The 14,948-nt window shown below is 42.7% G+C and overlaps 2 protein-coding genes across 4 annotated transcripts; both read right to left on the minus strand.

Annotated features, from left to right (window-relative positions):
- Positions 1-1,443: 1,443 nt before the first annotated feature.
- On the minus strand, positions 1,444-6,738 carry LOC133465969 (uncharacterized). Of its 3 annotated transcripts, none has more exons than XM_061749199.1 (11): positions 5,976-6,738; positions 5,681-5,717; positions 4,630-4,900; positions 4,450-4,523; positions 3,063-3,135; positions 2,844-2,910; positions 2,705-2,758; positions 2,548-2,619; positions 2,311-2,458; positions 2,100-2,187; positions 1,444-2,011 (listed from the first exon to the last, which is right to left on the minus strand). In XM_061749199.1, the coding sequence occupies exons 1-11, from the start codon at positions 6,008-6,010 to the stop codon at positions 1,902-1,904; spliced, it is 1,029 nt and encodes a 342-aa protein (XP_061605183.1). In that variant the 5' UTR covers positions 6,011-6,738; the 3' UTR covers positions 1,444-1,901. The 3 variants fall into 3 exon arrangements, with proteins under 3 accessions (XP_061605183.1, XP_061605184.1, XP_061605182.1); XM_061749198.1 differs by having other exon boundaries at positions 1,446-2,014; XM_061749200.1 differs by lacking the exons at positions 3,063-3,135; positions 4,450-4,523 and having other exon boundaries at positions 1,444-2,014.
- Positions 6,739-6,882: 144 nt separating this feature from the next.
- Positions 6,883-14,947, minus strand: atp13a1 (ATPase 13A1). The gene is made up of 25 exons (XM_061749187.1): positions 14,572-14,947; positions 13,993-14,082; positions 13,615-13,878; positions 13,367-13,522; positions 13,220-13,289; positions 13,038-13,144; positions 12,601-12,730; positions 12,331-12,386; positions 12,131-12,257; positions 11,912-12,049; positions 11,715-11,835; positions 11,299-11,456; positions 10,855-11,030; positions 10,668-10,778; positions 10,473-10,598; positions 10,280-10,382; positions 9,304-9,497; positions 9,077-9,173; positions 8,816-9,000; positions 8,593-8,707; positions 8,318-8,514; positions 8,069-8,211; positions 7,883-7,994; positions 7,456-7,599; positions 6,883-7,375 (listed from the first exon to the last, which is right to left on the minus strand). The coding sequence occupies exons 1-25, from the start codon at positions 14,941-14,943 to the stop codon at positions 7,265-7,267; spliced, it is 3,603 nt and encodes a 1,200-aa protein (XP_061605171.1). The 5' UTR covers positions 14,944-14,947; the 3' UTR covers positions 6,883-7,264.
- Position 14,948: the final 1 nt, after the last annotated feature.

Consider the following 14,948-nt stretch of genomic DNA (forward strand, 5'->3'; position numbering starts at 1 on the left):
GGTGGGGAGAATTATGAACATTCCCAAATAGCAGTCAGTGTTAGCACAAAACCTTCAGGCTTCGGCTAGAAAGCAAAAACAATGTCAGGGGAAAGAAAATCTACTAGATTAGCTGAACTTTATTTGGGTTTAATCAGACACTATTAAGTCATCACTTTAAATGCTGGAATGTTTGCGCTAATTCCCATTCAACATGAGTTTGAATATGATTGGTTAATTCTGAAGACAGCCACATCCTCAGTTACACTTGTGCAACCACATTGTTATTTTTACATTTACTCTCAAAAGATTTGTTTTAATCAATTGAGTTATGTCACATTAATGGTGGGTTATTATTGTTTTTAATATAAGAAATATTTTAAAAGCGGTGTGTAGACTTTTTATATTCATTGTAGTTAACACAAAATTATGATGGAACAGGTTGTTTTTTTTATACTTAGTGTTTCCTTTGGAAAAATGGTTGCATACAGTAAACGCCACACTCTTGTAAAATAAACTTCATTCCATAACAAAGCTCCCTCTGTTATTATAAAAAACCTACAAACACAATGTGTGAAGGTGAGTCATGTGACAAATGTGTCCAAATGTTAAAAACCAAACACTTAACTCCTAAATGGGGTCATTGAGGTTTGTCTCCAGTGTTTTGTTCCTCCCACTTTTGAGTGAAAAGCTGCAAGGATTCCCAGCTAATGCCAAAATAATTGCATTTGACTGTCGAGAGGAAAGCTCCCTTCCAAACTGAAGAGATGACTGTGTCTTTGTGGACCTCGCCGTTTTTATTTGTCGTCGCTTCCTTTAAGGATCATTTCTGTGAAACTTCCTCTTCATTTGGATGCTTAAGGTGCCCTCCTCTCACCCCACGAGCATCAAGCCTCATTTTCATCTAAATAAGAATCGATCTCTCCTGCTGTGCGCCATCCTCCCTCGCTCACAACTCTCACGGTCACAACCCTGCTCGTCTTTTCCTCCTCGCCTGTCCCTCTTCCCCTGTCAGCCCCTTGAACACCATCTCACTGAAAATGTCACCCTTGCTCTTCTCAATATCATAACCACAGTGCACACACACACACAAATGAGAGCAAAAGAGAGACATTCACTCTTCTTTATGCTGAACCCTTCAAATTACGCAGGAACATTAATTGGTGAAGGCTTGCAGGAGATAGGAGTGATAGCAAACAAAGCTTTTGACTGACTGGTACAATGTCAAAGCTTCGTTCTGCATCAGTGCCCCAGCCAAATGCAGGAGATTGGTGGGGGGGGGGAAGTCACCCAGGGGGAAGGGGCTTTCTCTTGAATGGTCAGGGGACACTGATGAAGTGAAATAGATGCAGCACAGAAGGAAAAGCAGAGTAAACGGGCCGAGGAAGAGCATGGCCAAGAAATGGAAATAAAGACAAACTGAGGAAGAGGGAGTCTTCATGGTATACGTTTCATTCATTTTTATTTTTCACCGTGTACTGTGTGCTCACAGTGTTAATCCTTAATGTACATTAACAAGTAGTTAAAGCCCCCCCCCCCCCAAAAAAAAAAATTTAGCTATCCTCAACACTACAGCAATTCTTGAAAATGTATGGACACATGATCACAAAACACTAATATTGTGTACTTTACTTTATTTTCACCTGTCTTAAGTTTTCATGACAGTCAAGTCTTTGACGTTTCTCTTTTTTAAAAGGGTGAAAAGGCATTTATTAAAAAGCATAACAGAGACCTGCTTTGAACAGTACTTTGCAAGACAGCCACTGCCACCGGCTGGACACATGTATGAATTACATCAACTATCAACAATACTCTTGATATGTACAAGCCTAACAGTTTAGCTTTATACAGTAAAATAAAACATGCTGACCAAAAAAAAAGACATTTTCTTGCATATACAATTACAAAAAAAAAAAAAAAAGTCAAATTGAGGCCTTGGCTCCATTTAATGTGACTGTGCTTGCGGATGTAGTAAGTGCCACAATTAGGTCCTTAATGATGTTGGGAGAATGATCCTGAAATCCTGCTTGAGCTGCTAGTAGGAAAAGGAAACATTCATATGTTTGGTTACTTTTACAATCAAAGATTTATAGTATTAACAAATACTGTATGATAATTACCCAATCGGCCACTGATCTCTTTCACCATCGACTGTGACACCTCCTTGATGGACTGAAGCTCTCTAGCAAGCTTATACTGAATGTCCGTCTGTGGATTAAACACAAAATCTACAATGAGATGCTTATAGGAGAATAAATAATTAACCGATAACATTTTATGGACAATCGAACAGGCTGGAAATGTGTGGGAAAACTGTCACAGCATACGTACAACAAGTGTCATAGTGTGCAACATGGACTGTTGTCTACGGAGGAGGGCATGGTAGTCGGGTTTACTCCGAATTAACTGGTACTGTGAAGACTGGGCCATACACGTGTGGTCGAATGAGATGGCTTTCTTTTGGCCGTCAGCCAGTTTCCTGTGACAAGAATGACGATAAGCCATCAGCGCAAAATTAAAAAGATGATTTTTGCACAATACTCGTTGCTAAATAGTCTACGCATTCACCTTTCCAAATCTTCTGCCTTACTCCGGTGTTTGTGAGAGAGTGCTTCCCATGATTGACTTTCAGCTTGAATCCTGAAACACAACAACGTGTCATGGGAAAAAAAAAAAAAAAAAGTGTCGTGAATCCCAGCAGACTTATTATCTAAGACCAACAAACCTGTTAATTGTATTTTGGATCACCATAGCTTTCTGCACTGCAGGCTCAGCAGTCCTGAAATAAGATTTTTACGGCAATAGAGATTTGAGACAATGAAAATCAATCAGTTAAAGAAACACAGGGAATTCAACTACCATACCTTTGACTCTGTTGCTCACTGCTGATGCATTTGCCCACAGAACTGCATTTTTTCTTCATTTTCTCAACTAGAAGAAAAAAAGAAGGCTTTGCAATTGACAACGATGATATTGTTTCAGGGAAAAAGTGGAGGATCAGCCATTTTCCTCAAGGACAACTGGGATGATGCAAACAATGTTCAAATACTGGAGGCAAATGTGTACCACACAAAATAGGGCACCTTGTTTCTGAAAAGACGCTGATGAGGAATTTGGTAATGACTGGAGCGAATTCTGAAGTCTATCCGTGGCCAGCTGTCGACAAGAGACATTCTTTTAATGCACATGGTATTTCTAAACATTTTTATATCCTTTAGTAGTCTAGTAACATAGCAAATAATTGCAAATTTTAATGAGCTGTGTAAAAACAAGTTACCGGTATGTTTAATGTTGCTCTTTAGTTTAATGTTAGTTCAATGCTTTACCTTTTTTAGGGTGAAGAATGAAATTAACTAGCATTTTTGTGTTACAATATGCTCAAACACAGTCGAGTGTGCAGGAAATAATAATTTTAAAAAATTAAATTAAAAAGCAGATTTGGACAAGGCCCCAAAAACTTCTAAGAAGACAAAAAGGGAAACGTGTGTCCTGTCACAAGCAGTGTGCATATTGAACATCTGTGATGCTTTGTAAAAACGGGTAAAAAATATATATATTTTATTTCTATGGTGGAATTTTCATCCATCCATCCATCCATTTTCTGAACCGTTTCTCCTCACTAGGGTCGCGGGCGTGCTGGAGCCTTTGATTATTAAATATTTTATTGTTCAATGTGAAGCCTAATTTAATTTTGTTTGCCTAGGACATGTAGTAACTCAGATATTCATATTTCAGATTATCAAATATTTTTTTTTAACATTTACTCTCAAAGATTTGTTTTAATCAATTGAGTTATGTCACATTAATGGTGGGTTATTATTTTTTTTAAATATAATAAATATTTTAAAAGCGGTGTGTAGACTTTTTATATTCCATGCATTATCAAATCGATTAATCTGCTAAAAATAGATTTTGCATTATTGAACAGCAAAATGTGCATGTGAGGTGCAGGTACTGTTGTCCACTTTGGGTTGCCATCCTCACGATCCACACTGTAATATCTGTGACTTTGAGTGTGTGTGGCGTGAAAAGGTGGAACCTGGCCAGGTGAGTGACGTGGGAGTCACCAAATGACATCGAAGAGTTGGCTTCTGAGAGCTCAGGTAAGCGGTTGGCTGATCACTAGCTAACCGTTAACAGGTCTGCACGTTGCGTGCGTGGGAGTCAATTGCGGCCATAGGAACTCATGTATAAATGTGCTTATTACAAGTTTATTTGTTTTATAATTTGTTCAATTAAGTGATTGAAAGTGCCATCGCACCAACCTACATGAAGTCTTGGAGTGTGTGCAGTAACTTTAGTCTATATTAAAAAAAAATATCAGTGCGACGCTTCATGGAAGAGATTTTGCTTCAACTTTATTTTGTATTTGAATTATTCGTTCAAAGGTTTTAGCACTATTTCAAATTATGTTAATTTTTGGGACCATTCTGTACATTATGATTGTTTTTATTATGTCTTTGACCTTACCTTTATCGCAGCCTCCATCAATACACTCAACCTCTCTCGTTGTGATAAGGATGTGCTGATGCTCTTACACAAAGCTTCATAAAATAAATAAATACAATTTAAAAAAAAAAAAAAAAAAAGAAACATTTATGTCAATATGTATTAATGTGATCATTCTGTTGCACAATTGATTCAACTCACTTTGATGCGGGTTGGGAAGTGCGGAAAGGGAGCGTCTTGTCATGGTGGCTCTCCTCCAGGATTTCCTCCGTGCAGTCCTGTTTACAGGTGAACAAGTCTCAGGTTCCGCCGTGCTTCCAGATGCCATTTCCAGCCTGTCCATGTCAGGATGCTCTTCTCCGGCATCGAGTGTCCGCGTGCTGGTTAATAGCATTTCAATGCGAGGTGACTTTTGTGGAGGGACGCCATCTGGGGCACTGGAGGACGAACACCGTTTGGGTGACAGCTTGACCTGGATTCAGAAAATAATGTTTATTAGCCTGTTATCTAAAGCAGCGATTTTCAACTGGTGGGTAATGGAGCACTTTTGGGTGTGTTGCAGACTGCTAGCACAAAAATAAATACATAAAAAATACACAGGGTCCTTAGGTTAATGACGTACTGACGTATGACATTTCAAGGTTACAAACCGCATGCAATGAACTAGTTTGCTTAGTGGTTTTCATATGACTGTACCACTGCCGGCTGCACGGTCACCGACTGGTTAGCACATCTACCTCACAGTTCTGAAGTCTCGGGTTCAAATCCGGCCTCCCTGTGTGGAGTTTGGATGTTCTCCCCGTGCCTGCGTGGGTTTTGTCCGGCTACGCTGGTTTCCTCCCACATTCCAAAAGCATGCATGGTAGTTTAATTGACGACTAAGTTGTTCGTAGGTGTTTTTGTGAGTGCGAACGGTTGTTGACTAGGGACCAGTTCAGGTCAGGTGTTATCCCGCCTCTCGCCCGAAGTCAGCTGACATTCCTGCATTACTTTTGGTGATATTTGCTCTTTTATGGTAGGCCTATTGTCGTATACAAATTATGAATGGGCTATGAGCCTAAAGCTTTACCCAAATACGTAACGTATCGAGACGTTACAGCGTCTGAACATTTTCCAATGAACAACGGAATTATTAACACTTAGTTGAATCCGTCATGAGACCTTTAGGCTTCCATTAAACCTTTTGTGCAGACCACTGATCTAAACTAAAAGCTAGCTTTAATGTCACATTAATTAAACATACTGTACGTACCTCATTGGTCGTTTCCACAGCGGCTCCAGACTCGCAACTGCAAGATATTTTAAATTAGATTCTATTAAATACTTGGAAATTTAATCTGTCTCGACTTTATTGAAAATGCCGTTACTTAAATAACATTAGCGGACATTTTCACGTATCGCATTTGTTAGCACACCCAACCCAAACAATGAACCCTGACATAGACTAAGTCTAAAAGCTCTAAATGATAATGTTTTGATTTTAACTATACTTTACCTGAAGAACAAAACAAACTTTCGATAACAACAAGAAGCAAACGCAAACAAACCCGTCTCGGTCTGTGGACGAAGGTTCTTCCGCCATCTTTTCGTTCAAATTATTTTTGTGTCACCGCGCGCCTAACAAGCCCCACCCCTTGCTGCACTGTTGCACTTTGGGAAATGTATTTCTTATGAAGAACTTGGCCCATCGCAAATACGTCTTTTGTTATAACAAGGCAAGGTAAGCATGAAACACCCATCCATCCATTTTCCGTCCTGCTTACCCTCCCAGAGTCGCGGGCGGGATGGCGCCTATTGGAGCTAACATTCTGAATGTAAAAAATGTATCTTAACAGATTGTACTATTTTTATATTATTTTATTATTTAATAGGCCACCATCGCAGGCAGTCCAGCAGCACCGACATTTTCCACTTAACAAAACGAGGGCTGTTGTAAAAATGCTGCCCATCAGATACATTTATTATACCATTCCGTGACTTAACACGCTGTATACAGCATACTTTATATGCTATTTAATGCACTCCTGGTTAAAGATGCAAGCTGAATTTGTAATAACAATGAAGTTGAATCTAAAGTTGTTTTCAATGAGAAATAAAAAGTACAAGACCTTAAAATATTCCGACTGCAACTGTCTCCTGAAAAGTAACCTGATATTATGCATTGGTTACATTGGACAGAATTCATCATTCATGTTTGTTCCTTTCACTTTCGGCTCAGCTGCTTTAGCATTGCTTTTTTCCAGTTTTAAGTAGTATACGAATCGTTATTGGTGAGTTTTAGAAAAAAATAAAATACCCGGCCGGCTATTATAAGCACATCAATACTGATAATTTTCCTTGTAAAGAGGAAAAAAAAAAGAGATGCCATGTTCTTTTTTTTGTCTCCACCGTTGTGTCCCCAGAGATGTTACGACAAATCTGTGATTGTGAAAAACAAACACTTGACAGATCTCATCATTTGCAAGTCTTTTTATAAGTCTGTTAGAGATGTCTTCACTTTTTACAAAATCAAGGAGAGTAATTAAAAAAACAAAACAAAACGCTCGTTAATTCTCTTGGAGAATGCCCCTCTTGTGTCTAAGTGTCGCTCCACTGACACAGTCTCGCACTCCTCTCAATACTGCTCTTCATGGCCTTATCTGGGTGTGGGGAGGGATAGATGAAGTTTGGGGGAAAAAGAACAAAGTGTAGCAGATGACAATTCAATAAGGGAATGTGGTTGGAAGGAGAAGACTGAAGGAGGGGGAGTGTACAGTGCTGCGCGCCATGACCATCTCACATCTCTTCTCTCCCTTTAGAGTACATAAGGACCGCGGGTGCCGACGGCAGGACGAGTTCAAGAAGGAACCATGAGAGTTCCTTTGCCAAGCAAAAACTGCAGTACACGGTCCACTAATAGGGCAGTGACAAAGTCCACCACGAGAACCTGGGCGATGATCATTTTGAACTGTGGGGAAATACAAGACCATTATTACAAGACACTTACACCAAAACAAGTCATGAAAAATACCCTTTGTGTCAATTCACCTCAGTTGGAATATCAACGAGGGCAAATTGTTCATTGAATTCAGGTGACGAACCAGAAAGAAGTCCCACAATTGCTAAACCCGACAAAGCGATGCTCCATAGTAGTGGTCTGTTCTCACTGAGTGACTCCATGAACGGATGACCCTATGCACGACAACGACAATTTGTTATACAGAAAGAAAAAAAAATGACATTTTGGTCCTGCATTGTGTTATCACTCAGTGGTAAACTCATAGTTACAGTAAAAAAAAAAATGTGTGAAAAACACTTCAGCCATGTATAAACAATCAAATGAATGCATCTCGACAAACTCAAATTGGGTCACCCGCGTCTCAAGGCACCACTGCATTCTTAAAATGCAGTTCTAAAAATGTTCGGACCGCCTTAGGCCGCATACGACCCCCTTTACCTGTATTGAGGTAAATACCTTGTAGTTAATGGCAAACGTGGCCATCTGCATAGCCATAGACATGATGTAGACAGTGCTGTTGATTAGACTGGGTTCAAACTCTTTGTACAGGTCCACAAACTGATCTTCTCTGTAAAAGACAAACGGAGAAATGTGATATTTTACCAGATAAAGCAGAAGCCACACACAGTTCCTGTTTCTTACCTGGGCGGACTTCTGCTCTGCGCCTCTTTGTAAAGAAAGACCAGACTGCAGAAGTGGACCGCGAACTGTAGCAGCACCGTCAACACAGTATAAAGATTGAAGATGTTCGGTAAGGGACGCTCCCGCGACAATGTTTTCAGTGGCTGAGTCAACCAGAGGGCAGAAAAAGCGGATACACACCATTACTCAGCGATGCAAAGAAGTCACAAACATTGAGCGGGTGTCTATTTTCTTAATGCAATTTCTCACCTTCGACCGAGAGATGAAGAGGAAACATCCAGCCAACAGCAGACCCTGCAGGGTTGCCTGGAAATCGCTGAACTTTACCCCCTCCAGGTAGAGCACCGACTGGCTGTAGGCGAGCACCAGGGCATTGAGAGCGAGGATCTTAAACATCTGTAGCGTTGTTACCAGAGTGCAACGACCTTGCTTTATTACATGACAGACTGGACAGAGACAGAGAAAGGAAGCCATTTAAGGTGTGGAAGCATACTAAACGGGTCCTTGTGGTGGTTGTTACTCACTGCACTGAATGGAAGAGAGTTTGGAGGTGAACGGGGCGGCGATAGAGGCGTCACCCAGTTTTACGATCTGTACCTGATCCTCTTCGAGTTCCCGCAAGACTTGACTTATCCTCTCCTATAAAAGAACACACTTGTACTTTATCATACAAACCAATAACAAAATGAAACCACTCTTCGAGATGAAACAAAATAGTATCAAAGTAGTCGTGACGTTCAAGGACACCTTTTGTGCCGCGAGTTGTTCCTCTCTTTGGGCCATCATCCTCTGCCTGGCACCTCTGGAGCTCGGCTTGCCTCCCGCATTGACAGGTGGCAAAGGTCTGGATTCAGCGGCGGGCACATCCTTCTCTCGCCCTCGTTTCTTTTTTTCGGGCATTCGCTCAGGGGCGTTGGCTAATAGGGCAACGCCTGTGTAAAATATGCTAAACTTCAGTGACAGTACTACAGTGAGACGAAAATGGTCACGTATTGTGGACAATCTTACCGATGTGGGCATGTTTGAGAGCTCCGACATCATTTGTACCATCGCCACACATTAGTGTTACATAACCCAGCCCTTTGAGACTCGTGACAACAAATTCCTAGAACATAAAATTCTCGCTTCAATACATTCAGTTCACTTCTAGTACATTGTATTACAAGAACTTGACATCATCGATAGCTTACAAAATCCTCATAAATCCCGACCTCATTTTGTGTCTTTCGTCTTACCTTCTGTTTTGGGCTGACCCGTGCAAACACTCGTATGTGAGGCAAGAGGGCGCGCAGTAGCTGGGTGTCACAGCACAGTCTGGTCAGCCCCTCCCCGGTTACGCACAGGTCAAACTGCTGCACAAATGAAGACACCGAGGGAGGCGGAAGGGGCACGTGCACGGTGCCGTCGATGGACTCCCACTGCCACCCGCCTGGGTACGACAAAGCACCAGAACAGCTCAGTTCTTACTGAAACGCTCACAGAAATATGAATGAGGGATGCACCAATACAGATATCAGCGTCGATGCCGATACCGTGTGTCTGTACTTGTACTCGTAAAAACGCTCGGATGCTACAACACTCGATACCAGCCTGTCATATACTATACTATTCTGTGCTGCCTGAGCGTGCAGTATGGCAGATAATAACATTTCTTCAAAAAGAATCCCGTCCGTCCCCTTGGAGGCCAAGGTGCGCAAAACAGAAGCAGCACATATATCGCCCGGGCAAGAAGAATTGGATTATTCCGTGTCTATAATCAATAAAAGTTTTTCTTTTCAACAATATTTGAGTATGTGTATTAGAGGCATTACGTTTGAGTGAAACTTGGGCCGTGTTCAATAAAAGTTTGTTTTGAAAATGAATTGTGTGTAAAATGTGTTATAGTTGAGTGAAATGTATGCCATGTTCACTCAAAGTTTTTTTTTTTTTCCAACAATATATGATTAAAATAAAACATTTTTATCAAAATGGCATTATCAAGTATCAGTACTTGGTATCAACAAGTATTCAAAAGTAAATACTCATTCGGTGTCGGTGCATTCCTAGTATTGGTTCAACAGTATGTTCTAAATGGAGGTTGTACTTTACAGTTTTGCCTGAAAATATTAGAAACACTGCTCAGTACGAACAATTATTTTGCGCTTGAGCATTTTCATTGTGTCGGTGTACCCAACGTTGTGGTTGCTGAGTGCATCCAATTCAATTACCCACCATGTGCCGATTGCAAAATAAGCGTTTGTTCCTTTTGAAGGAAGTGGAGTTCTCTGGCCACATGGCACGCTGTTAAGGGGTTGTCCCCTGTGATCATCACCACCTGAGAGCGCAGGAAAAGGAATCAGCCACTCGTCTCGGAACAAAAGCACCGAGGAGTTGCATGCGCTTTGCGTTGCATTGGCTAAATTACATGATGAGACGCTTCCTGGATCTCTCTGATGACCGCCTTGCTGTCACTCTTGAGGGGGCAGGTCACAACCATGAAGCCGGCAAAGTTCAAGTCACACTCCAAGGAATTGCGGCTCATCTCCCGAACCTACAAAACACATAAGGACCCAAATAAGTTTTTACTCTGTATATTTTTGAGTCGAGAGAGAGAGCAAACCTGCTGATGACTTAGATGTCCCATCTCTTTGTAACCCAAAGCAAGAACTCTCGCCCCTTCCCGGGAGATTTCCTTGTGCACTTTATCATAAGTCTCGGGGTGTTCTGAAAACTACAACCACAACCACACTATTATAATACATCTTAAAACGATCAGGCTATATATTCGAGATAGCGGTCATATGTACCATCGCTTTGAGTGTCTCTGGAGCGCCTTTAACGGTGGAGATGTAGGACAGTTCAGTGGATCCCAGCTTCTCGTAGGAGGCCAGAACTGACATCCTCTTCAGAGCGCTGGCAAAGTGGAAGCGCTGATGGATCTTGAGGCCCTGAGTCTTGATGCTACGTGGGAAGACCTTTTCGTCTGGTTAAAGAGATAAGAAGAAACCAGGTACAGGACAAGTCTTCTTGCCATTAAGGAGCACAATTTATTGGTTAACTGACATGGTAATGAATAAAGCACTACAACTCAAGAATATTTTCTTATACTATTTGAATTCACAACAGGAAAGAAAGAACAAAAACAAGACCACAAAGGGACTTGAACTTCTTCTGATCCCAAGTCAGCTGTCTTATTCATTAGTCCACGCTGCCATTCTATCCATTAAAGATATTTCCTGGGAAAACGCTACCTTTAGTAAGAGTCCAATCAGCAGCGGTCAGCATGGCCTTCTCCAGTGGATCTCCAACCAGCTGTCCATCATCCAGCGTGACCAACGAATGGCAGGTCGCCACGACCCGATGCGTCTCGACCGGAATATCCGAAACGGGCATCACCTCTTTGCCCTCCCTGGTCATAGAGATACAAATGTGTTGCTATATACCAAATAATAAAATACAGGGCCTCCTTGGTTTACAGTGGAGTTCCGTTCCTACTGCGGCAACATAACCCAAACTTGTAAGCAAGTTGGAACGTGCCGTAGTTTATAACTAATCAAGGTCATAACTATAATAAATATTTGTATGAAAACCCCTTCTAGGCCAAAAATATATAAATCAATCAGGCGAGACCTCCCCCTACACGTACAATAAATACGGAGCCATTCACCTGAGGCCCGCTACTCCTCGCACCACCAGACTGTCGCTTGTCAGAGTTCCCGTTTTGTCAAAACAGCAGACCTCCAATTTACCGGCAAAAGGAATCCTGAAGGGCTCTGTGCAGAATACATCTAAGCGATAGGAAAGAAGGGAATGAACCACTTCTGTTGCAAGTGTGATAAGGAGAGTAAAACCGCACGTTCTTACATAGTTTGGCCAGAGCGATGAGGGACGTGTTAACAGCCAGAGAAAGCTCAATGGGGAGTTCCGGTGGAACCACCGAGGTGAGGATTAAGGTACATTCCAGGAAGAGTTTGTAGCGGTTCCTGCTGAGGTCCTTCGTCCCTGAAGGAGGACAGATAACACTTACAGTAGATACTACGTATGCTCCTTCGACGGAATACTTCACCATTCCGCGGACCTCACCTTCCACCCACACGTAGGCAGCGGCTGCAACGGCGAACACCAGCAGGAAGAGGATGAAGATGAATGTCTCCAGGTTGTTTGCCGTGACTCTCTTCACGCCAAAAAGGATGGTGCGCAAAAGTTTACCCTGCATGCAAAAGCAACTTTCCAGATTAAATCCACCGCCGAACTAAAACTGATGTTCATGTGAAGAAACTCACCTGAGATGTGTAGAATCCTGTTCTCAAAACGTAGGCCACACAGCCATTGTCTACAGCTGCACATGCGATGAAAATATACACAAAAGTGACACCTTAATGTGAAAAAAAATCTAGAACTTTTGGAGGTTTTGTGTGGTCTGGGATATTTGAGCAGTGTGTCTACAAAAGCACTTCATATTCAATTCGGAGCAAAGCCTTTTCGACTTGATATTACAGCTCACGACAATTCTTTGCTGTTATTTACAAACAGTGCAAAACTTCTTTGCTTACGTTTGAGTCCAGCACTGGCCTTTAAAGGGGGGCTATGCTGAACCACTTTGGTCCCCCCAGAGATGACGTGGAGCCGAGACTCTGCTTGAAGGTCAAGAATTTGACCGGGGTCCAAGTCCTCCACTGGCTCCTGAACATTGACCCAAAATGTCAACAGTTAGTGGAATATCAACCAAATAAACAAACAGCTTCCGTTTCAATTCCGCTATACAGTGGCACCTTGGATTCAACTGTACGTAGGTTTGCCTAGTGGTTAGCACGTCTGCCTCAGAGTTCTGATGTTTGTGGTTTGATTCTCGGCTTCCAATTGTCCATACGTGGGAATGTTAGCGTGTGAGAGGTTGTTTGTCAGCATGTGCCTCAGCGATGGGCTGGCAACCATTCCAGGGTACACCCCGCTTCTAGAAAATGGTTGGATTGATAAGTATGCCTCTTACCTTCATCTGAGGGACAGATTCTCCAGTTAGCATGGCCTCATCCACGATGCAGCGACCGCGGAGTAGAAGCACATCGCACGGGACCAGGTTGTCCTGGGGGGAACGTCCTAGAGACCAGACCAATGTACACTAACCATCCGTTCATGTTGAAAGAAGAGAAAAACACTTGAAAGTACGCTTACCGATGGAGACAAGGTCACCCGGGACGAGCTCATCACTCGAGATGGGTCTCCACTTACGGTTCCTATAAACCTGCCGGAAGCATACGACTTCAAACTGGAACGCTTTGAAGACACAAAGGGGTAAAACTTGGATGGTGGAAACGCAACCTGGATCATGTAGGGTTTGTTTCCCATGCGCCGGATCTCGGACATGTTCCTCATTTGCTGCTGGACCAGGGAGGCTTCGAACGCCACCAGCATGAAAAGCGTGAACACGCTGTAGTACCAGTAATCGTCCAAACACCACAGCCCTACACAGAACACCTGGGAGATGAAAAACATACAGGGCTGCTTTAAAGTAAACAGTAAAATATATTATGTATGTTTCATTTTCAAGGGGAAATATTCCCACACACCTGGAAAACAAAAAAGGGAGCAGTGGCCCTCTCCCGAAATAGCTCGAGGAAATCGGGAACTATCATCTCTGCATGGTTGGTGCCGTAGCGCTTTTCCGCAGCTCTGAGGTCAGCTTCCTCCTGGTAGCCGCGCCACGACTGGAAGTAGCCCAACGGGTGGTCGACGGGGAATGCGATGGGAAAGAAGCATTTCTTTTCTTTCTGGTCGAAAGTGTAGCGGATTTTCTGGAACTCAAACAACAGAATCTCTTCTCCATTTTCATCCTGTGAAGGAGAAGAAAACGGTTTCAGAATCTGTAGTTCTGTGCGAGAATTAAAAAAAGAAAATAAAAAATGTAATACAGTAGGAAAACGGACTGGAGTCAAGGCTGAACTCACCTGGTCTCTTTGTAGTGTCACAAGCTCAGCAGAACCGTTATTAGGCGTGGGTACAACCTTTGCCAGTGTCGCCTTGTTCGGGTCCGCCTCCTGAACAGGTGACAAATTCACATGAGTTACAAATGACATCTGGTATAGTCTTCGAAAAATCTAAAGATTTCACATTCATTCGTAATAGTAATGCTAGCAAATGGGTTCAAATCCAACATCTGCCATTCTGCAATCTAAAAAAAAAAAAGCACATTTATGTGCCTTTAGGACACGTGTCAACATTAAGGTCCCGATCCGTCCTGCCATATACTTTTTGTGGCCCATTTAAAGAAAAATAGTCTATTTCTTGCTAATATGGATGTGTCCTTTACATTTTGTCATAAAATGTCCCAAAATTGCAAATGTCTTCACTTTTTACAACATTTATTATTATTATTTTTTTTTTTACCAAATCCCTTCTTAACATAACTTTAACAATAGTATTGCTAGTGGGTGGTCACTATTTTGTCACCCGTGATCCCCATGAGGATGAGAGTGGTCATGCCTGCTGACTATCGCCACATCAGTGACATCTTTGTTTGGGTTTACCTTGGAACAAGTGAGCCAACAGTGGGCGTGCACGGACCAATAACCGGACAGCGCCGTGAGGACGTGCGCGATCCCGATGGCAGCGAGAGCCAGGAGGCCTGCCTCCGGATACTCCGAGGCACCGTACACCCACAGCCACACGTACAGCCAGCCGGGGTAGAGGACCGTCAGGAAGGGGAGGACGGTGCCGTGGAAGAGCCGGGGCCTTCGCCTGTACAGCGTCACGGAGCTCACCAGCTCGTCACCGGTGCCACTGTCATGCTGATTGTGGCTCACAGTTTGTAGCTTGCCCGGACCACCGACGCCGTCCGCGGTCATTTTCTCCTCCCTTTTGACGTCGTTCATTGTCCTCTGCTCACCCCCTGGGCCCATTTGTT

Source organism: Phyllopteryx taeniolatus, chromosome 16 (genome assembly GCF_024500385.1).
Source record: "Phyllopteryx taeniolatus isolate TA_2022b chromosome 16, UOR_Ptae_1.2, whole genome shotgun sequence".
NCBI lineage: Eukaryota > Metazoa > Chordata > Actinopteri > Syngnathiformes > Syngnathidae > Phyllopteryx > Phyllopteryx taeniolatus.

Coding starts and splice junctions, on each gene's coding strand:
- LOC133465969 (XM_061749198.1), bottom strand. CDS start 6,010: ATGGCGGAAGAACCTTCGTCCACAGACCGAGACGG. Junction 2,620..2,704: donor ATCCAAAATACAATTAACAG/GTTTGTTGGTCT, acceptor GTTGTGTTTCAG/GATTCAAGCTGAAAGTCAAT. Junction 2,459..2,547: donor AAGGCAGAAGATTTGGAAAG/GTGAATGCGTAG, acceptor TTCTTGTCACAG/GAAACTGGCTGACGGCCAAA.
- atp13a1 (XM_061749187.1), bottom strand. CDS start 14,943: ATGGGCCCAGGGGGTGAGCAGAGGACAATGAACGACGTCAAAAGGGAG. Junction 11,031..11,298: donor TGATTGGACTCTTACTAAAG/GTAGCGTTTTCC, acceptor CTCTTTAACCAG/ACGAAAAGGTCTTCCCACGT. Junction 8,708..8,815: donor AACAACTCGCGGCACAAAAG/GTGTCCTTGAAC, acceptor GTTCTTTTATAG/GAGAGGATAAGTCAAGTCTT.